At 38.1% G+C, this 24,707-nt stretch overlaps 1 protein-coding gene across 1 annotated transcript; it reads right to left on the bottom strand.

Annotated features, from left to right (window-relative positions):
- Positions 1-5,009: 5,009 nt before the first annotated feature.
- LOC135223340 (uncharacterized) lies at positions 5,010-5,630 on the bottom strand. The gene has a single exon (XM_064261802.1). It carries the CDS (start codon positions 5,628-5,630, stop codon positions 5,010-5,012), a length of 621 nt encoding a protein of 206 aa, XP_064117872.1.
- Between the last annotated feature and the right edge of the window lie 19,077 nt (positions 5,631-24,707).

The raw sequence follows: 24,707 nt of genomic DNA, 5'->3' as shown, positions 1-24,707 counted from the left end.
TTTTTTACAAAAACAAGAGAATTGTAATAATTTATAAAGAATTATTGATAATCTACACCTAATTTCTCATATTCATGTATATATTCATAATTTTGTGCATATATATATATTATGAAATCTATAGGGGGTGCTGCAGTTCCACAGTGCCTGCTAACGAGCCGCCACTGCTAATATATATATTTCATATGTTACATATGTGACTTTGTTTTATAATATTGTTTCAATGTTTGTAATCCATAATTAATCCAAAGTCTATTAAGAAAATATATTGGGAAAACAATGGAAATCCACTCCTCTCATGTTTCTAGGACCATTTATTTTGTACAGTTACAAATTACTCTCACGTAAAAATAAAGCTAAAAATAAAGCTCAAATTAACCCAAATACACCCAAAATAGCTCCTTGGTTTACACTGGCGCATAGTATATATGTGCACGTTTCTCTATTAGCTGACCAGTTGTTATTTTCCTTTCATATATAGTCCTCCTCCAGTTTCATGACACGCCCTTGTAGTTCCTTGACCTGCTTTCTCTGATGTCTCTTTAATTTGCCCTCTTTGACAAGCTTAATTCACCCGATTCGATATTTCCTTTGCCTCTAAGTATATTAAAGATATAAGTGAATATGCTGTGAGGTTACCTTTTTTGCTTTTTTGTTCAGCTTATGATGCCACCCCTCAACATTGTTGTTTATCCTAATACTGCTCCCAAACACTGGCCAGCTCTCCATCTTCCACACCTGACTCTGCAACAACGTTAGGTCAACATAATCTATAAACTCTCTAACTGACCCAATGACATCCACCTTGCCTGAAAGTTCATCAAAAGTTTCCTTAATATTATTGCTATAATATAAAATTAGTTTTATGGGTCCGAATCACCCAAAACAAAGGTCCGAAACAGCCAATCAAATGGTCCGAATTAGCCTAAACAATTGTCCAAATCAGCCTAGTAAATGGTCCGAATCAGCCAAGACTAAGGTCCGAATCTGATCGGAATCAGCTATGGTCCGAATAAGCCTGCATCCCAAATAACATAAGTGTAGCGGAGGTACGTCAGATTCTGTCAGTGGTGCCGTATTGTGCTATTGACTTGCTGTAGGTACGGCAGTTTTCTAATCATGCAGCAGTTGCCGTGCACTGTTGCTAAGAGCTATAGGTACAGCACTAGAAGATCAGCGACAGTAGTAATAATAGTCGAACTGAATTGTTTCGCTGAACATGTTCAATTCAAAATGTCAAAGTGAAGCACCATACTGTCATCACCAAAGCCCACAAAACATTTTGACAGTAAATAAAATAAAATAAAAAATCACAATAATACTTAATCATACTTAGATTTTGACTATACACATGAAAAATAAAACTAAACTAATCTATCTGTGTACTTCATATTTTCTTTGAATCTCCTCTGAACCGTGTAACAATACATCAGTTTTCACAGAAAAACAGATGTTTTCAGGTTTCAACGAGCTGAAAAAAGCAATAGACTTCTACGAAGAGTCAAACTTCCAGAAATTGTATGTCCGTAGGTCACGAACGATCTAATCTGCCCTGAAAAGAGCTCCGAAGAGGAGATTCAAAGAAGACTTGAAGTACACAGAAATTGTACTCTCCTGTATTCATGGTAGTAAGGAAAACTACCAAAGTCGATCCTCTGGTAAACGGCCTAATCAATCGTAAGTAATCATCCAAATCACGTCTATATTAACAGCATGTTTCCCATATCGGACGCACTACTGACTGCTGCTGCGCACTATCTTATTAACTAAGCTTCAAATCTTCTTTGAATCTCTTCTTTGGAGCCCTTTTCAGGGCCGACTCGATCGTTCGAGACCTACGGATATACAATTTATGGAAATTTGACTCTTTGTAAACGTCAGTTGCCTTTTTCAGCTTGTTGGAATCTGAAAACATCTGTTTTTCAGCGAAAACTGATGTATTATTACACGGTTCACGTTGCGATGTTGTCATTTTCTTGCAGTCACTGATATGCCTGAGGCGTAAACAAGGGTTCGCGCATGCGCAATTCACAGCCGTACCAATATCCAGTTCGTTTTATTTTAGGGGAGACAACATGACCTATCAATTGTCCCCCCAAAACTTTTCCTCCAAGTTTTATAGGTAGCTATATCACAGATGCTGGAAATGAGTAACAGTAAAAATTGAATAAAACCACTTTTATAGTTATTTTCATAGACCTACCGACTCAGACGGAGCTTACTACTTGCTGAAGTGACTAAAATATGTTTAGCAACCAAAATGAACTATTAAAAAAAAAAGGCCTCTTTCAGACTTCAGTGTTATGTCTAACGTAATAGATGTGTTTACTGGTCATAATTTTGCCGTACTGTTTGTGATGGCGGTTGTGGGGGGGCCGTTATAATTATCATAAAGGATTAGTTCATTCAGATCTGTGAACCTAATAAAGGCTCTTTTCGGGCTGGTTTATTACCTCATAAGTCGCAATTTGATTAACTTTTTTTTTTTTTTTTTTTTTTTGTTATCGAGTTGCTATTGACGAGTTCTTAAATTCTAAAGTTTTATTTTTTTATATACAAAAACATTTTTTTATTATGGCTTACCATAAAAAAATATTCATTTTCTTTAAAAATCTGTGAAAACGAATCAAAGAAAAAACTGCATTTATGGTAAACCATTTTATCTGACTCGTTAAAGCGAATAGTATACCGGTCAATTCTGTTCTTTGTATTGGCGTATTTTCTAGTACAATTAACAAAATTATATTTGTGTTATTCACAATGCTTCATGTACCATGCAAGCACTGAAATAAGTTAGTGTGAACCAATTTACAGGCAGAGTACAAATTAAGGGGTTATACGAGTTCCTGGGTTATGAGAGTTCCAGGGGTGGGTTAGGGTAGGTTATTCCCTCCCAAATGACCACTGTAGTAGAAATGCTACCTAGTAATATGACTGCAGATGCCCTGACCCCTCATTCTGCATACTCTCACTAACATCATGAGAGCCTGAGAAAAACAAAGGTTAAAATGGAGAATGAAAAAACCATGATAGCCGGGAAACGGTTAGTATAATCCTATAGTCTTCAGGCCTGAACATACGAACCTAGTCCAACCAGGATTACAGCCGAGGATAGATCAACTGCAGCACAATTTTCAACAAACACAACATCCCAAGCTTAAAACTGACACGGAAACAAAATTAATGACACAACTGAAGGAAAAAATCCGTCCTCTGCAATGGAGGGGCGGGGGTTGTTCCCCCCCACATCTCCCCAAACGTTTCCTCCAAGTTTTATAGGAAGCGATATCACAGATGCTGGAAATGTAAGTCCCATTTTAGAGACTAGTGACGTCCTGAGTCGGCATACTATTTACAGTTATTTTTATAGGCCTACTACTTAGCACTTGCCTGCTTTTAGGCTCAAACGTCCTACTTACTGAAGAGACTAGAATAGTACTTGTGAACGAACTGCAAAAAAAAAAAAAAAAAAAAAAAAAAAAAAAAAACCGACTTCAGTGTTAGGTCTAATTTTGGTGTACAAGGTACTGTTTGCTATGGAGGTTGTGGGGAAGGTTATAAAGGATCAGTTTATCCAGACCTCTGTGCCTAAAGCTTTTCGGGCTGGTTTGCGATGGCAGAGGGGGGAGGAGGATGGGGGCGGTATTGTTACCTTATAGGTCGTAATCTGATTAAATTTTCTGTTATCGGATCCGACAAAAATACAAGCGTATCGCTCATAAAAAAAGGCTGTCGGAGCAACAAGAAGTTCACTTTAGAAAGTTGGAAACGGCTGTCGGTTACACAGCCACACAAACGCTATGAAAGAGTTTCTTAAAAAGCTATAAAGTGTGGTGCCTTTCAAGTTTCTTAATTTATATAATTTAGTTTGGTTTTATTTTTTTTATACAAAATACCTTTTTACTATAGTTTGTCATAAAATAAAAATATTCGCTTTCTTTGAAAATTCATAAAAACGAATCAAAGAAAGTACTACGTTTTAATGGTAAAAAAAATGCAACAGTAGTCAACTTCTGCTCGTTTTTTTGTTCATGCAAAAGTTGTTCGATTCACAGAAAATTCGTGGTAATTTCAGGTGTTTTTTTATGCACAGCAGTCTTGAAAGGAAAGGAGCTTCGTTTCCTGAACCCAAAGTTTTGTATAAATTCGTCAGCTGACATGTGGGCGGAGACATCTCACTTTCCTTGCAGATGACGGACGACGCATTTATCTTATTTTATGCTGCCATCTGTTGCCTTTACGCATGTTTTTTTTTTTTTTTTTTTTTTTTTTTAGGGCTCGTGGCCATGTGTGTAGGAAGCACTTAAATGTTGAAAATGGGTTTATTTTTCTTACAATATTTAGCAATACAGGCTGATGTAAAAGTCATTCCCAAAAATTTTACATCGGCAGCATATGGTAAAATAGATCCCTCGAGTTTTAAATTAGGTTTAACCTATTCACGCCTACTCCTTGAAAAGCGGATGGCTGAAAATTTAAAACCATTTAGCCTGGCCCATTGGAGCTTATATCGGCATGCAGATATAGCACCGTAGGCAGTGCAATAAATGGCCACATCATCCACAAACAATGAAGCTGGAACTTGGCTTGTAACTTCGTCCAAGATACTATTTATGGCAACAGCAAAGAGGGTCACACTGAGAACACTTCCTTGTGGAACACATTCCTCTTGTTTAAAGGGGAACGATAGAAAGTTCCCTACTCTCACTTTTATAAATCTCTCGGATAAGAAGTACTAATGAATGAACCGAATTAAGTTGCCCTCAATACCCACTTTCTGTAGTTGTTTAAGAATTCCATTACGCAAAGTAGCGTCATAAGCGTTTTCTAAATCAAAGAAGACCCTATTGTCTGACATTCTGATTGACAAAAGCCTGCTGAATTTAGTTGGAGAGTCTCATAAATGGGTCGAGATTGGAAAGGAGGGAGAAGCTAATTTGATTCTAAGTGCCATTCCAAGCAATAATTTATAATTTTTTCCATTAACTTGCAAACACAGCATGTTAGTGCTATAGGTCTATAACTTGCACTTTGTTGGGATCTATATTTGGTTTTTGAACTGGGATTACTATGGAAATTTTCCATGATCTCGGCATAACTCCAGTCTCCCAAAGTTTGTTAATGATCTTAAGAAGGTAGCGTTTGGCCTCTTCAGGTACCTTCCTAAGCATTATATTTAAAATTGTATCTTCACCAGAAGTGTCATCTGTTGAAGAGAGTGCTTCATGTAGTTCTTGAAGAGAGAATCTTGCATTGTATGCCTCCCGGTTATCACCAGATAGATTCAGATTGACCTGAGTGTTCCTGATACTTTGGAATTCACTAGAATAGTTATTATGGCTAGATATATTGGAGAAATATTGATCCAATGATTCAGCTACATCGGAAGGGTTTGTAATGAGGTTATTTCCTACTCTCAAAGAGGGAGTTTTGGGTGGCACAAACTTCCCTGCAAGTTTTCGTACCTTTTTCCATACAAACCTCAATGGTGTTTTAGAGTTAATTCCATTTATGTAATAAATCCAAGAGTCTTTCTTGGCACATCGAAAGTATCGGCGTTGTTTTGCCATGGCTTGCTGATATATTGTTTTAGCAGTGGAAGTGCCACTTGATTTGTAGTTCTGTAGCATCTTCAAGTAATTTTTCTTAAGGTGGCACACTTTTTGTCCCACCATGGAACTGTTGGTCTCTTTGGCTTACCAGTAGTTTTTGGAATAGAGGCTTCTGCACTGGCTAATACAGTGTTTGTCCAAGACTATATGCTTTAATATGGTTGTTAAAAGATTCAAATGGTTTATCTAGATGGATTTCCTTTTTATATACTTCTCCCAATCAGCTTCCAATGGCTTCCATTTCTGTGGCATTTCTGTAGGGACATTTCTGGTAAACTTTAAAAGAATGGGATAGTGATCACTGCCATTTAAAAATTCATTTACTGACCAAATAAAATCTAAAGCTATTGCAGAGGAACATATACTTAGATCAATAGCAGAGTAAGAATTAAAATATATATTATGGTAAGTCATAGTACCATCATTTAGCACAATATCATTATTATTAATAATGTCTTATATAATTTTACCTTCATTATCTGAAGTATGTCCTCCCCATAACGGATTATGGGCATTTGAATCACCAAGAATAGAAAATGGTTGTGGCAGTTGATCAATTAGTGATTGGATATCAGCGTTTGTGAAGTTTGATCTAGGAGGCAGGTAGATGGAACACACAGTAATCTGCTTGTCTAATGTGATCTTAAGAGCAACAACCCTGTAAATTTGTACTGAGGGCTACCAGCGAGCATTCCAGTGATTTGTTCACAATAATAGCTGCTCCTCCATTTGCTCGATCACCCACTGGAGAGGTGAACTTCTCTGGACCTAATTGAGTTTCCTGCAGGCAATTTACGCCAGAATTAGTTTCTCTCAGGAGGACCTTTAGATTTCCAGCACGAGAACGCAATCCTTTACTGTTCCATTGTAGGATGTTGAATAAAGCCACTACGAATCCGATTTGGAAGCCTTTCTTTTTTCCTCTTTGGGTGGTCTGGAAATGTTTGATTTTCTTTAGGAGGATGAACATCTACCATTGTAATCTGTGCCACCTCTTTACCTTGGTGGTTGTGTTCCATTGACGTACTTGCTTCACTTGAGGAAAGTACACTATACATGTTACATATCGAAGCATACTTATTTGGAGTACATGGGGGAGAGACTGAAACAGACGGCGAGCGAAGGGGACAACTAGTTCGGCGACTTCGCCCTTTAAGTTTAATTTACGTTGTGTAGGGTTTTAGAAATTAATAACCCTTTAAATAATTGGTTTGTATGATCTCCTTTCCCGTTTGTACCTATCCTAAAACCTCATCCTATCCGAATATCCTTATCTGCAACCAAAAACTTTTAACAGCCTTCGTCACTGATCGGTCGACGGAAAATTCGGTAAGTGGAATACATTTCTTATCAACGTACCCATTATTTCCACGAATGCGATTAGAGGTCGCTGGGTTTGCTGATTAAATATATAGGATTTGTTTTTTAGTTTACAGTGAATTAAGAGGTGTGTGTCCAAACTGGGTTAACTTAAAGGTAGGTCAAAATACTAATTTTCCACAAAGACTAGACCGCCATTATTGGACGGCTGATTTGAGCCAACGGACTTTTCGGTAGGAAGCGGTTTCGTCTTTTAACGTTTAACTTACGTATTTAACTTAACTTACTTATTCAAGACGTAATACACTGTTCTTTACCTTGACTAAATTTGAAGCCCTTTTCACATAGTTAGGCTATTGTAATATTGGAGTTTGTGAGAATTAATTAGGCATAGACTCAGATTGAATAATTTTACAAAGGCTTATATAATTATATGGGCGTAGTAATAAATTTAGTCGAAATTAGGTCTGTCTGTTTACTTAGCATTACTATTCGGGATTAGTTTACTTAATTTTACTTTAACCGGGTCGGAACTTAATTGAATTCTGGGACCAAACTGAACTACCCTGGGAATTTTATGGCCTTGGTTTGATTTATTCATAGTCCTATGGAGAAGGCAAGTAACACTCGAGTCTTTGGTGAAATGTAAAATGTGTCCATTTTGATCCGTGATAAGAATAGAAATCTGATCCAAGATGTTCGTGTTCAACAATTTGTAGACTGTATTATGTATTCCTTTTCCTCTACCACTTGCTAAAGTGAAACAGTCCAATATATTTACTAGTCTCCTGCCAAATCGTCGGTTGAACTATATCCGTATACACATATATTTAATCTACCCCATAATTATCAGGTAGAGAATCAAGGGAAACGTGTTCATTCAATTCACGCCCGCCATATATTTCATAACTGGTGTTAATATGGAAACCTAATAATTTTGCGGCTTTTCCGCTAAATTTGACCTATATACTTTTAACGTCCCCCGTTCTCAATTTCTCTTTCTTGATACGTGGTATAGTAATTCTCCTTAAATCTTCATCCCAATGAAATATACCGTTACTATTAAAATAATTTATGAGATTATCACCGTAATAAACTTTCAAATAATCATACACGTCCTTATTAAGAGCTCTCACAAGTCTCTTCATATCCCCCGCTAACATTGCTATTCTCAGTCTATACAAATATGTATGCCTATCACGTTTATGACGCTCTGTAATAAATTCGAGAGTGAATAAATCATCTTTGGATAATATAGCGTAATAACTCCCCGGGAAACATGATCGAAGCTAAACCTACTTCATATTCAAACTCCACCTTAGGTAATAATAGGTGTAGGTAATCTATTGGCAAATTTCGAAGGTGTATTTTTGGTATACGTGTCTAAACAGCCGAGACTGCTCAAATATATGGTGTGTTCACCAGCCATGTCGGTTAAATACTATGACGGGTATATGTCACGGATGGTATTCATAAGAAAAGTGTGATAGCATTTTATCTAGGTCTTATATGCAGACTGCACGATACAACCCCATTTTCAGTAAACATTATATGTTCACCGTTCTGATCCGAGACATCGATGGTAATGTAATCCAATACGTCAATGGTATTTAAAGGTTTATAAATGGCATTATGCGGACCTTTACCACATACACATCCTAACGTGAAACAGTCTAAGAGATTAACCATTTTATCACCCAAGATGGTAGGTTGAACGATACCCGAATACAGGTAAACGTATTCAACGCCTTGATGGAATATATTTCTACCGCCATGAGGTCTCAACACACCTGAACTGTATATTAAATACCTGACTTTTTCATTGAAACCGAACATATTAGCTGCTTTAGCACTGAGTTTAATCGTAATTGAATCAATCATATCAATTTTGGCCGCTCCTGCATCGATATGTGGAATCCTCATTCTCTTCGTGTCATCATTCCATGAGAATAAACCATCCCTGCGGATAGTCCGCGAATATGCTCACCGTAAAATTGAGATAATTGTTCAATAATTTCCGTATTAAATGCTCTAGTCATGCCATTCATATCACCGCCCAACAAACCCGAAATATACATATAAACACGTTTCCCATCTGACTCGTTATTGATCGCGTTAAATTGAATAGTAAAATCAACATCTCCCGGTTTAATAGTGTAATATAATTTCGGGAGAATGACTCCCACTAGCCCCACTTCATATTCCACTCCTTTCGGTAATAATATAGGAGCGGCTAACCTATTGGTAAATTTACACGCCCGATTTTCTGGAAATGTACTGACGGCCAACGAAAAATTGGCGTAGTTTCTTAATTCATTGTTCGTTATGGAAATATTGCCATATGCAGGTGCCAGATTATTTACTTAACAATAAATAATATTTCCTTTCAAAGGTGCTATACTTGAAATAAATTACATTAGAACTGAGTAGACTTATTCAATGTATTAAAGATAATTATTTTGCAAAGTAAGGAAAATATATACCGATGGGTCTACGATTTCTAATTTTATTCTCAACTCTAGCTTCGTGACAGCATACCAAAGATTTTGAAGTTGGCTTTGCTACCGCTCGAGTCTTGACTCAACGTATCGTACTGCACTGGAGTGTTGTCATTTCGTCTCCTACAGCCGATAAATAATACATCAAGGCGTTAACATTCTTTGAAAACGATGTTTAGTTAAACTAATTTTGTCCTTTGATCAATAAAATAATTTGCATGACACATTTAGTGGGCCTAAATTGGGCTTCCTGGCTTTTCCCACATGATTTGCCTAGATCTATTTTTCAGCAGTATACTCTCTCGGATACGTAATATTAATGAATATTTAAATCGACAAATATTATATATATATATATATATATATATATATATCTATATATATATATATATATATATTAATCTGCTTTATTTGACTATTTGCGTTATTCTTGTTTTTATTAGCCATGTTCGCCTTTCTTCTTATCCTTTTCATAATTGCTTAACATAATTAACTCAGACCTAGCTATTCAAAGTAAAAAAGCAATCATAAAAAAATCAAACGAATATAATTCAGTCTTATTTTCTATTGAATTCCTTGCATATCATCCTGTTTCATTTGGACACCTTGGAAAGCTGTGGGAGTCAAAACTGACGAATACATTAAGAAAGCTTACTTTCCTTAGAGTTTTCTTAGGTTGATCTTTTTGTAGCTATTCATTTCTTCTAAATAGAAATTAATTCAAATTAGTTTCACATGTATACCTACTAGACCTACTACCATAAGCATATAATAAGTAGCTGAAAGGATAAGAAATATGAAAGGTGACGTTTTCGTTTAAGTCTATTTCATGTTTTTTTTTTTTTTTTTTTTTTTTTCAAGAAAATCCTACTGCTTTAATCAAGGGTTGCTCTTTGACGGCTACAGGGTGTAACACGAGTGTATGCACATATTTTGTGGAATGAAAGATAAAGTTTCTTTGAACAGAAAATATTTTATAAACATGCATTTTAAGGCGTCCGTTGTCGGTGCGGGGAATTTTAAAATAACCGTTATCATTAGTGATGCTTTCACGAGATGGAGTTCGTAGTGAGAAGTCACTGAGAAGTCTGATCTAGTAGCCTGAGATGTAGAAGAGAGCGGAGGTGGCGTATAGGAGTGATGGAAAGATTAGGCCGATGTTAATAAAGTATCTCCCAATAAAATGTATTCTTTAGGTTTTGAAGAAAAAAATGCATGCATCTTTGAAACCGTTTCCCTCCCTATCCGTGGTATTCACTGGCCACCGATAAAGATAAAAAATAAAACAAAAAGAGTAAGCCTAACTGAATCTCTCATCCATCAAAGATAAGTTTGCGACTTATTCATTAGAGAACTATCAAAGAAAGTGTAGATTTAAAAATCTCTTCCTCTCCATCTAAAGTATTCATCGGACACCAGTCATAAGCGTAGAGCTAGTTATGATTCCTGGTTCAGCAATGTCGTGACGAGGTATTAGAATTCAAAGTTCACAAATGAATGTTGCTCAGCAACATTTACACTACTCTCATGTGGTGCTTCGAGGTGTTCCACCTCTAGGCCCATGTTCTAAATTTTGCCGTTCTTTAAACAATTTTATTCATCTATGTATGATTCTCTCCGGTTTATTAAGCTTTCTTGATATCTCTCCAACAGGAACTTGCACCGAATGCAGTGCAATAATTCTCTCGCTGATCGAGGGATGTTTCGTAGACCGATAAATGATACATTGACATTAGATTCCCGTGCACATAACATCAAAAGCAATAGTGAGGTCGCCTGGTTCACACTGTTAAGATATCGTTTTTTTTTTTTCTTTCTTTTTTTTTAATTTGATAGCATTTTGTGAGATTCCAATGTTTTCTGTAAAATTTAACAAATGGAATATTCAACTACCTTCAACTTAATATTGAAATGATAATTTAAGGACTATGTTTATGTGATACTACAAGTGATAGTGTCCCAATGGTGTCCTATCTATTTGGTAATGTATATCTATGGTTGTGATATGACGTTTTTTATCACTTCGTTTCGTTCATGTCAATTTTGCTATATGGAAAATAGTTTTACACAATAACATAACATAATGTTCTAAAGATATCAGTGACTGTTTTTAACGTCATTACACACGATTTCTTCCATCTTTGAAAAGAAAAATGGATAAATAAGGCATGAATCGTGCGTCAGGCAGGTGAACGAAAAATTATGAAACTCTGCCACGAGTTTTTTGGCCGACAGTACCTATACATACATTGCTATTCTCGTATATGATGTGATCGCTACACATGTTGAATGTAGACTGTATGACTAACAATGGGCATCTGGTTTATAATATATGTACATAAAAACCTCCACGTTCATGTTATGTCACGCCATATTCATGAATTTGTTATCACAGATTACCACGTCAGTAAAGAAAATGTCCAAGCCTCTAGCCGCCATGATGAATCATCCTCACCACCCTCCGATCCAGGTAAAATATTATTATTATTATTATTATTATTATTATTATTATTATTATTATTATTATTATTATCATTGTTGTTTTTGCAGTTATTATTATTATTATTATTATCGTTGTTGTTTTTGCATTATTATTATTATTATTATTATTATTATTATTTTGTTAAAGATGATGGCAGCATCAGTGGAATTGATTTTATATATGGTCTTTTCAATTCTTCTTATTATTCTCTTCTCATCAGGGCTGATATTTGCTAATAGCTGGCCGATGTTCATATCTTGGTTAAAGAAATGTTTTCTAAAAATACTAATTTATGTTATGATACAAAAGTGATTAACAAATCTTAGTAATGGAATTCCAAACGTTTCCAACCGTATCATCGGTTCATTTTCAAGGAAAGGTGAGCGTGAACTGATTGGAATGGGGTCGTTCGGCGGGGTATTTATTGTGTCCCAGGTGCTCTGTCTGATGGGCGCTGCGTTTTCATTGGCTGAACAGAGGATTAAGTCCCTGAGTCAAGCCGTCTTGCAGAGGTGGAAGCTCGCACTGCTCTTCGCGTGCGGAGCTGGAGACTGGGAGCATAGTATTGGGCAGGGGCACCTGATTGGTCCGTTCGATCGCTCTATGGTGCCGGCGGGCAGCGCCCTACGTGCCACTGTCGGGAGGAGTGAAGTCTCTTGAGTGGTGTTAAGGCTGGGGTCTCCTCCTTCCCGATGTGTAGGGCCTCTAAGAGGCGGAGGCGACGGTGGTCTGCTGCCTTATCGATAATACCAATATTAGGAATAATGTCCTTCCGAGTTATCCTGGTATTGTGACGTTTTTTGCATGGATACTCGGAAGGACATTATTCCTAATATTGGTATTATCGATAAGGCAGCAGACCACCGTCGCCTCCGCCTCTTAGAGGCCCTACACATCGGGAAGGAGAGACCCAGCCTTAACACCACTCAAGAGACTTCACTCCTCCCGACAGTGGCACGTAGGGCGCTGCCCGCCGGCACCATAGAGCCGATCGAACGGACCAATCAGGTGCCCCTGCCCAATACTATGCTCCCAGTCTCCAGCGTCCGCACGCGAAGAGCAGTGCGAGCTTCCACCTCTGCAAGACGGCTTGACTCAGGGACTTAATCCTCTGTTCAGCCAATGAAACGCAGCGCCCATCAGACAGAGCACCTGGACACAATAAATACCGCCGAACGACCCCATTCCAATCAGTTCACGCTCACTTTCCTTGAAAATGAACCGATGATACGTTTGGAAACGTTGGAATTCCATTCCATAAGATTTGTTAATCACTTTTGTTATCATAACAATAAATTAGTATTTTTAGAAAACATTTCTTTAACCAAGATATGAACATCGGCCAGCTATTAGCAAATATCAGCCCATGATAGAAGAGGAATAATAAGATGAATTGAAAACACCATATATAAAATCAATTCCACTGATGCTGCCATCATCTTTAACAAAACATGTTTAAGAGAGGGTCTCCTACCTTCATATTATTATTATTATTATTATTATTATTATTATTATTATACACGTTCGCTCCGGTGCTTATTTAACATGATCTTTACAGATCCCTTCGCTGAAGACTTCCCATTAGATGAAGACTTGATGGGGAGTAATAATAATAATGAAGCATCGCGCGTTGGTGGAGGGGGATCTTCACTCACGAGGGAAAGAATGGAGGGTAACAAGGTAGTGAGTACCATTCATTATGCGGCTGCAGTTGGGTCACACATTGACATGGCAATGAAGTTAAGTAGTAGCATAGCCCAATTACACGAAGATGTGCACAGTAACTTCCTTGAAAGAGGTATTCGCTCGGCTATGCTCTACTTGTGTGTTATTATCACCAGTGTGAGGATGCTAGGCGACGTGAATGAAAAAAGTGCTTTTTATGTATGTACTTCACCCACCCTCACTACGATTGACTCGATCTATGACTCCCTGGAGGAGGCTATTGAGTTTATAGCTAATAACTTGGAAGAGAGACTCAACCGTACTGAGGGTTCGGGTTGGTGTATGACCTCGCTGGATAGGGTTGAACTTCATATCGCGCGGCGTGAGTTAGTGAATATTAATAACTTCAAGGTGTATCCCAAGGGAGGGGACAATTTAATATCAAACACTCGCCAGATATGCCGCTGACCCATGACTCTTTCAAAACATTAGAAAAGTGGAATAACCTCAACATATATCTGTATAAATTATGTGAATTAGTCATGGGGAAGCAGCAAAAAAAACCTTGGACGGTACATCTGGCGAGGAAAGGTGGTAACCCCCAAAGCCCTCATTTGGTCACATTGTTATTAATCACTGATGACCACGTCGCGTTGATTAAGGATATGTTGGCGTTTGTGAAGAAGTTCCGACACGGACTCAAGCAGGGGCGGGGGATTGAGCACGTGGCTGGTATGTGTTACAATTGTTTGACTTTGTTTAATAGTCCCACCATCCGCGAGGCACACACTCAGGCCTGTACCGCTCGAACCACTGTCGAATACCCAGAACCCGGCCAATTTAAACAGTTTACTAAAGTTAAAGCTCTGCAGCCAATCTTGCACATGGCTTTCCTGGATTTTGAGGCGTATAATATTCAACCGAAGACCAGAGAAGACGATCCAAGAATAGTATCTCGGCAGAGATACTATTCTTGGAATATTGTACCCACAGACTAAGTCACGGAGAGAAATGCGTTGATGATTGTTTGCAGAACATGAACCGGGACTGGGTGTTATTGCGTGAACGGATGTGTGCGTACCCTTTACATATGACTCCTGAATCCACCCGTAAGTTTGAAGCAAGCACTCATTGCGAAGGATGTAATGTCGAAATCAAAGCTGGAGTCACGAAAATGCGACATCACGATCATTTTGTGGCACAGGACAACTTTGTGTGTACACTGTGTCAACAGTGTAATTTGAATATGCAATTTAAGGAGCGAACTTTAACAGTGTTCTTACACAATTTGTCATATGACATCGCCCTGGTCTTGAAAGAGGCGGGGGCTCAGCATGATTTTGAAATTGTGAAATGCGAGGGTAGTAAATTTTACTCAGCCAGATCGGGCAATCTGAGATTCGTGGATAGCAACAACATGATTAGAGGGACCCTTTCTAGTCTCGCCTCAAGTCATATCAAACAGAAAGGTTCCCTCGAAATCGCACGTCAGTTGTTAACCCAGTATTCTCAGGATTGTCACGATTTAGTTTTGGGTACGGGTAAACAGTACTACCCTTATGATTATGTGACAGGTTTCAATATCCTGCAAAAGCCCGGCATCCCTTCTCGAGAGTGTTTCGATTCGGAACCTACGGGAAAAACCCTTTCCAACGGGGCTATGCACGTGTGGTCAAGGTTTGGAACGCCGCTAATTGGACCAATCTTCTAGATTACACCATTTTGTATTTGTTAATGGATGTGGGATTATTAGCCAACGTTTATTTAGCTTGGAGGAAGGCTGCCATGGCGCAATTCGGACTAGACCCCGCCCGTTACCTGACTTCTACCTCTTTCTCACTCAATGCTTTCCTATATTCCTCTAGAATTCGTCTCCCCCTCATTTTGAATGGTGAACTCTATCAATTAATTTGTAAAAATATCCGTGGTGGTTTTTGTAGTTTAGTTCGAAGGCAATGTGTTGCTAATAATCCAGAGTTAAATCCCAGTTTTAGGGTGGGTGATCCTCAATCGTATATATTATACGTTGATTTCACCAGTTTGTATCCCACAGTTATGAGTAAATACAAAACGCCCTTGGGTGAAATAACTGAACTTTCCCCTGCCGAATTAGAAAGTTTTGTCACTAGCGATATTACCACCATTGATTCACAGGGTGAATACGGTTATTTCATCCTGCTCGATACCAAACCAGTTAGACGGGATGTACTGGAAGGAGAAGGAGAACGAGACGTAAGAAAACGGTGAAACGATTAGTTAGACGGTCGAGTGTGGGAGGAAAGAAAAAACGTAGGAAGAGGGAGGGCACACGAGTTAAATCTAGGAGTAAATATAATAAGGACGTGTACGATCTTTTGTAACTCATTCATCAATTGACATTCGGCAGGTACACACTCGTTCTGCCCTTCATCTAAAATTATATAAACACAAAATATGGCTAGCGTAGTTCCTAACATACCCGGGACTGGTAATCAAGTTCCTGTTTCGTCGTATATTGCGGGTATATCAGAATTGATCCTGAATGTTAATAGACGGAAAATTATTGAAACTTCAATTAATTCAAAGGAAAGACTGGATTTTACACCTTGCAATATTTCCTTAAATCAAGTTCTATATGATAAATATATAGAATTTCGCGTTAATGGGGTGGCAGGTTCTTTCTTAGATTTGTCAAGTATAGCTTTAGAATTATATGTCACAATAGATAGGGACAGCGCGCAATTAGCGGATGGTGACCACGTGTCTGTCATTAATGGTATTAATACATTATTTAAATCCGCTTCTGTTTTCTTAAATGAAAAGTTGGTGGAATCCTGTCCGGTATTTAACTATCAATCATTTATCAAAATGTTGAAAAAGATAAAACCCTCGGCATTACCTACCACCTATCGGGCGGGATTTTTATGCGATGACTATCATGTAACACACGGGGTAACAACACAATTTACTGCCAATACCTTCGGTCAAACCAGCAGGTGGGAGACGAAAGTTATGGGTGACATTAAAACGAGGGGTGTGCACACATATTTCCCACTTCTTTTGGATATAGCGACTATAGACATGTATTTACTGGATTCAGTTGATTTGAGACTTAGACTCGAATTAGCGAATAATAACTGGGTTATGGGTGCCCACATAGACGGACATTTAAATGTGTTGAATGTAGAAAAGGCTAAACTATGGATCGATAGAATTACCCCACATTATAACGCAATGTCGGCTTTAAATGAGGCGATAGCAGTTAATCCTATACAATATATATTTGATAAGACTTTATACAAGACCTAAGTTATTGGGCAAATTGAAAATTCGATTTTAATTGATCAGCCTTTTAACAGTTGTATACCTGAAAAAATCACATTGGCCATGATTGGTATGGAAACATTTTCAGGTGATTACGCAACCAATAGTCTATATTTTCAATCTTTCGGTTTAAATAATATACATATTACCGTTAATGGGAATACTGTATATAATATTCAATGTAGTTTCCCTAATACCATAATGCAATTATATCACAAGACGCAGAAAAGTATAGGGGGTGGCGGTGATAATCTGAGCACTTATGATAGTTTTAAAAATAGAGCTATTTACTGCTTTAATTTTGTGGTGGAAGATGTTGAAGATTCCATGCCAGTGGAAATTTCAGCAAACCTGCGAATATCGATCAGGCTGGGTACGGCTACGCCTAACCCTTGCATTATTTTACTTTTCGGGGATACCAAGGGTATTTTAACGGTGGATGTGGATAGGGTTATTCAGTGTGATGTTAGATGTTAAATGGAATGGATACAAAAGAAATTGAAATAAATTTAAAAGGTTCACTCGGTGACCGGGTTAAATATTTAGGTGTGTTCGCTTCGGATGAAGTAGGATTATTGACATTGCCAGAAAATAGAATTAGACCTTTAGTTTTTATATCTAATACATTATCTTCATCTACTGATATTAATATTGTTGGTCACTGGGTATGTTTTAACGTGGAAAAATCACCTAGGAATATAATCTTCTTTTTTTTATAGTTACGGTATAAATCCAAAAGTTTATTCGAATGACTTCTCTAAATTTATATATGCGCATCCCGAATATAACCTCTATCGACTAATAAAACAAATACAACCTGATAAAATCGTACAAGTGCGGTCTTTTACGTTATTGTTTTTTTTTTGGTTCATTGCGTGAGTCACCGAGGTGTGAAAACAGTATTATCCTTAATACAAAATGTATTCTCATTCACTCGTTTGGGAGGTAATGATAAATGGATAACGGGATGTTATTTTAAATATTTGGAAAAGTTTAAATGTTCACATTGGAGGTCGGGGGTCAAACGTGCTATTACGTACCAGGAATTTCTCCGCATCTTAAACAACTAAGGTAAATGCATATTTTTCTTTGATTTTTATATTACCCCATTTACATTGTATTAAGGATATATTCTATATATGTATCATACACCTTGAATCACATAACTTTTTTTACTTATTTCAGGATGAGCTGTGAGAATCATTCACCCATGAACGTTGGTGATAAACTGCTAAGACATCTACTAGTCGTTTCCCCTTAAACACTTTTCGGAATATTCAGGTTATCATAAGGATACACGTGGACGTTATATTGGGATGTGTGCTGAGGCGGTCTGACGGCGATTAGTGTATTGAATTTGTAAACTGTCTTTATGTGGTCAATAAATCCTTATGAATAATTGTATAGGTGTTTTTTACTATGCCCACAATACATTTGAAAGCAAAAACAGGGAAACGGAGAAAAAGAGTGTGTGTTTCTATGGAATCAGGAACTGTTATTAAATAAATATATAACATATCGGTTTTACATACCTTCACCGGGTTGCTCGTTTCCTTCAGCAGTGGGTGGTGGCGAAGTTGGTCCGGGGTTGCACTGTTGTGGGCTGCCAGTGGGAGTTGTTGCATCTCCTGCTACTTATTCTTCTTCTTCTCCTGCTTCATGGTCATGACCCGTTTTCACCTTCCTAATAAATGAGTTTGGGGCTCCAACACCATAATAGTAATGGTGTCTGACTTGAGTGGCTACTTTATCGGCTGACAGTTCACTACTAGAGTTATTTCCCATATCTGAAAGGGAGGAATAATGACTGTTTTATATATTCTGCTTCATTCAATGGGTACATTATTTTATAAGAATATCTATTCCGTATACAGATTAATCTTATTGCTGTTTTTAATATTTACTATATGTTCAAGTAAATGGAAAGTGTTTTATATGCTACTTACTGAATAGTGACGGAGGGAAATGACGTTCCAGTCAAGAGAAATACTTGTAGGGACTGAGGGTCGGCGAGCTGCACTTACTCTTATACACTTTGGGTAAGGAATAACATCAATTTTCCCTTGTCGGTTGTATTTATGGTGTTCAGTTGGGAAGTAATAATCAGGTGTGACATACGGTGTTTCGATGAAGTATTGTATTCCAAAGATGAAGTTCAAGGCTTGCAGGATTTTCGTAGCAATAGAATTTATCCCCGTTGGAGGAAAGATGTGTGGTAGATTTATATATGAGTCACATGTGTGTGTGTCTGTGTGTGTGGATGACCTTTGGCGTGAGGAAATGATAAGGCTTGTTTATTCATGTGAGTGTGAATCAGTGGATGACCTTTGGTGTGAGGAAATGATAAGGCTTGTTTATTCGTGTTAGTGTGAATCATGGCTGGGAATGAGGGAGGTTTGAGGGTTCGTCGCAACTAGTTTGTAATCAGTGTTTGTGATAGAGGGAGCTCGGGTTGCGGGGTTTTCGTAGGTTATTAGCTCTTGAAGAATTGTCACATCAAGATTGAACTCTCGCCATGGCTTCATCAACCTCCTCGTGCAAGTTAGTTTTTGGGAACTTGTCCGAAAATACATTCAGGAAGAGGAATACGTGTTTAGTAATGGCCACTAATTGTGTGACATGCAGAAATTACGGTGTGGTGGCGGACGTCATTCAAACTTATCCGTATGCTGAATTGGCAATTTTCGATATTCTCGCACTGGTGCATCATATGCCTGTCTTCGTGATAGGGGTATTGAAGGGTCCGCCATTGTGAAAAGACCTGAAAATATCACATCTTGGGAATGCGACGAAGAAGTTGATCTACCCACCAAAGCTACCTTATTAACCCAATACGGTATCGGCGCCCCCATTGAAGATAATGAATACGCGCAAAAGAGCGTGGCTTATTCCAAAGATGAAGATCACGCCGATCGTTTGGGCAGAGATAGCAAACAGATGAGGTTCAATCACTTTTTTTCTTCGGTCAAGAAATTGAAGGAAGAATTATTTAAATCATCGTATGACTATGTCAAATATGCTATCTTTCCCGCTGACATCAGTCAAAGCGGGCTGGTTAACACGACTTGGTTGAATCAATATTTACCTGTGTTAGCTACATTCAGTGATGAAATGAACAAAATTGGTAAAATATGTTGCATGGCTATAATGAAAAAGAATTTATCCCTGTTGGAGGAAAGTTGCGTGGAAGATTTATATATAAAAAAATTGTTAGCTAAATTTAAAAGCTTTGAGGTATTAGAAGAAACGTCATCTTTGATACACAGTCGGGAAGCCGTTGGGGAAGATGTATGTGGTATTTACTAGGCTTGTGATGTGGCCGTGTGTTTCGATAAAGTATTGTTTTTGACGTTTTTGTACAGTTTTTTTTCAATTGTATGTATTTCTAAGGAATTTTAATGCATTCCCCTGTATTTAGCATTGGTTACAAATATAAAATAACAATTCTGTCTGTTATTTGATTTTTCATTTAACCTCTTTCAAATTCGATATTATACTTATAAATAAACAAAATTGAAATGTGTGCCTGTGTCATTGAGTATAGTTTGGCATGGGAAAATGGAGGTTAAGACTGATAAATATATGTCTCACGTGAGTGTGGAGTCAGCTCGTATGTGTGCGTCATCCCTGTCGGTTATTGGGGAAGATATCAAATTGATAAATATATGTCTTACGTGAGGTTGATATCAGCCGCCAAATATCCTTTTATCATGATACTCCGAATATCTAGGCATCTGTGTAAATATAAATAAAATGTAATGGCTGAGAGAGAGAGAGAGAGAGAGAGAGAGAGAGAGAGAGAGGGAGGCTATATTCTGGATGCGCATATATAATATTCCCGTAGAGTTACGTAACGTCACGGGGGTAGAAAAGTGGAGTCAATTTGGGATTGAGGGTTGAAATGATGGTTTTATTCCTGAAGAGTTATGTGACATCACAGGAGGTAGAAAAGTGGAGTCAATTTTGGGTCGGGGGGATGGAATGGTGGTTTTATTCCCGAAGAGTTATGTGAAGTCACGGGGGTTAGGAAAGGTGGAGTCAATTTGAGGTCGGGGGTTGAAAGGATGGTTTTATTCCCGAAGAGTACGTGACGTCACAGGGGTAGGAAAGTGGAGTCAATTTGGGGTCGGTGGTGGGGGGTTGAAAGGATGGTTTTATTCCCGAAGAGTTATGTGACGTCACAGGGGTAGAAAAGTGGAGTCAATTTGGGGTCGGTGGTGGGGGTTGAAATGATGGTTTTATTTCCGTAGAGTTACGTGACGTCACAGGGGGGTAGGAAATGTGGAGTCAATTTGGGGTCGGGGGTTGAAAGGATGGTTTTATTCCCGAAGAGTTATGTGATGTCACAGGAGGTAGAAAAGTGGAGACAATTTTGGGTCGGGGGAATGGAATGGTGGTTTTATTCCCGAAGAGTTACGTGACGTCACGGGGGTTAGGAAAGGTGGAGTCAATTTGGGGTCAGGGGTTGAAAGGATGGTTTTATTCCCGAAGAGTTACGTGACGTCACAGGGGTAGAAAAGTGGAGTCAATTTGGGGTCGTGTGTAGGGGTTTGAAATGATGGTTTTATTCCCGTAGAGTTACGTGACGTCACGGGGGGTAGGAGAGGTGGAGTCAATTTGGGGTCGGGGGTTGAAAGGATGGTTTTATTCCCATAGAGTTGTGACGTCACAGGGGGCAGAACAGTGGAGTCAATATGTGGACTCGATTTGAGGTCAGGGGTGGCCACACCCCCTTTTACACCTTATCTACGTATATCAGCTTATAAGACAAGTGGAGTCTATTTGGGGTCGGGGGGCCACGCCCCCTTTTGCACATCATCTACGTATATGAGCCAATAAGACAAGTGGAGTCCATTTGGGGTCATGGGTGGCCACGCCCCCCAGAATAGTGGAGTCTATATGGGGTCAACGTGGCCACGCCCCCCAGAATAGTTGAGTCTATATGGGGTCACGGTGGCCACGCCCCTTTTGGGGGTTTGGGGGTTGCCCCGCCCCTTTTTAGGCCTCACGTACGTACATGAGCTTATCAGGAGGGGGGTAGCCACGCCACTTGGGGGGGGACGGGGGGGCCAGAAAGTGGAGTCTATATGGGGTCTTTTCCTCTACTATTAGTAAGCATTTGTGATATCAACTTTAAGGTAATAAGCACCATAAATTACAACATACACTGTATTACTTAAAAGAATCATTGGCAAGCAAAAAGAACCTTTTTTGCAAGCATAATATACTCTATCTTAAAGATCGCCTCTGACAAGCATCAAGTAACTAAACTTGTCCTTGGTAATTAATTTACTGAAAATTTTAATAATGCAGTAAAACTATACATTGAAAAAAAGGATAGCTGGAAAACAAATTGACCCTCATTAAGTAAAGCACTGTTTGTACTAGTTTAATGTATGTAACATCTTGCATGAAGTCACAACAAACATCAGATAGGAAAGAATGCTACTTCCCAATATCAAATTATTCATTTTGATTAAGTAAATGTAATAAAAAATTAATCAAAAGTTTGACAAGTTCCTATAACTCTAATGAGATCAATATGAGTGAAAAACAAATGACATGAATAGTTATTTCCTTGACTACAGTCATCAGAAGTTCTGTACATTTGTTCCATCAGGAGATGAAGTGGAATTGTCATCTTGTCTTTGCCGACTGTGTAAGTCTTTCGGTCTCTTTCCACCAAAGTATCGGTCACTTGCATTCCTCAGATATACCTATCGTTATAGTCTTCCCAGGACCCACTGAGAGGAGGTAGGCCAGATGATGGTCACTTTTTTTCTTTCTATCCCCGTCAACTGAGCCACGGCTTGGCTCAGTCTCAGGCATTCTGACATGACGATAATATTCTTTATTGGGATCAATTTTAGTAGTTAATATTCTGTTCTATTTTATTAAACACGTATTAGGATAAAAAAAAATTCTATCAATGTATTCAAACCATATCTTAATATAGGATAATGAAGAATGAAGAGTATAGTGGTCTTCTTTGGATACGTCATGGACTTTTCTGATCAATTCAAGATTTATGTGATGACAGTTTTCTGTTTGAGACCAAGAGAATACCTAGTGATGGATACTACAAATACAAGTTCATGATGTGATTTAGTTTGTCTTTATAGATAACAATGACAAATCAAAATACAAGAGACATACAGTCATAAATCATACTTCATACGGACATCATATATATATATATATATATAATATATATATATATATATATATATATATATATATTATATATATTATTTGATTTCAATGATGGCCTTCTATCTAAGGTCCTGAAGGCCTGCGCTTGACTTGACCCTGCTAAACTACCCAAGCCGATCACTTGGTCTTTGTCCAAGGTTCTCCAACTGGCTTCAGATACCTCTAATCATGCATACTAGACCTGGAGTTGTTGACAAGGTAGACTTTGTTTCTGCTCTCTGGTACCCTTTCATCAGGACGACACAGCCCAAGCCCAAAAAACGGGTTTTGATGCAGGAAAAATCTATTTTGGGTGAGGTAGCTGTGTCGTCCTGATAAACCCTCCCGTTACAGTTAGGCCTCCCCCCCCCCCCCCCCCCCCCCCCCCCCCCCCCCCCCCCCCCCCCCCCCCCCGCCCAATTGCTCAGTGACAGATTCCCCCTAAGGAACTACTCGCACTTGAGGGAATGACGTAGGTCTGTCACTAGCTACGCACACTGATATCGGGAGACATAGACGATGTAACGTCTCCACAGTATCAATCGTTACCCCTTCCTAGCAGATGAGGTTAAATCTAAGATAGCTGTGGCTATGCTTGCATACATCCCTGTAACATACACGATATCCATATTGGAGAGTCGCACTGGGGGTTGGAACTCCACAGACCCATTTTTATTTCTCTGGTACATTTAGCAGTACAGTGTTCCCCCGTATTTGCGGGGTGTGTGTACCAGACACCCCCGTGAATAGTTAAAACCCACGAATAGTTAGAACCACCACTAAAGGTGCTTATAAATGCCTATCTTGAAAGTTCAGATACCAAATGTATACCTTAAATAACATCCTACTTCAATTATACCTAAAATTACTAACCTATTACTATATTAATCTTTGATGTTATATTATCAATATCATTTCAAAGTCTTCTTAAACATTTTACCATTAAAAATGTATACCTACAGCCAATATATTACGCACAGAGAGAGAGACCATTGAGTGGCAACATCAATATCTGACCATCAAGAGTGAAATTATGAATTATTCCTGAGACAGAGATAATAAAAAAGGAGAGAGAGAGAATAACTCCTATACCCCGACTCCTTCCCCTCCGCCAATATATCAAACTGCCATTTACTCCCCCACCCTCCTTCCTCCAAGTGGATAAAAAGACTGGGAATTGCTATTTATTTATTAATCTTATCAATATTTGAAAAGTAGTTGTAAGGTAAATCATTTATTTATATTACAAAACAAATAAAATATACGTAAGTGAGAGAGAGAGAGATGTTATTGTTTAATCTCATTAAACTTAATATTATTTGAAAACTAGTACTGTATATTAACATTTCACCATAAAATGTAGTAATACCCCATACTGTATACATAAACTTCTATGGCAAACAGAGGGCGAGAGTTACCACTATGACATGCTATCTCATATGGCAAAAGAGAAAGAGAGAGTTATCCTTATTTAAAAGAGTGAACTGGATAGATTATTGTATTTCTTTAAAATACTATCACAAATGAATTTTGAAATTAGTTATATTATTAATATTATTACTATTATGTGAAAATATTAATAAACATATACACATGTACCATAGAAATTCTCTCATCTCAGTAAAAGAGAGAAAG

Source organism: Macrobrachium nipponense, chromosome 8, assembly GCF_015104395.2.
Source record: "Macrobrachium nipponense isolate FS-2020 chromosome 8, ASM1510439v2, whole genome shotgun sequence".
Taxonomy (NCBI): domain Eukaryota; kingdom Metazoa; phylum Arthropoda; class Malacostraca; order Decapoda; family Palaemonidae; genus Macrobrachium; species Macrobrachium nipponense.
The sequence above is the reverse complement of the archived record's forward strand: the minus strand, read 5'-3'. Positions and strand labels throughout refer to the sequence as shown.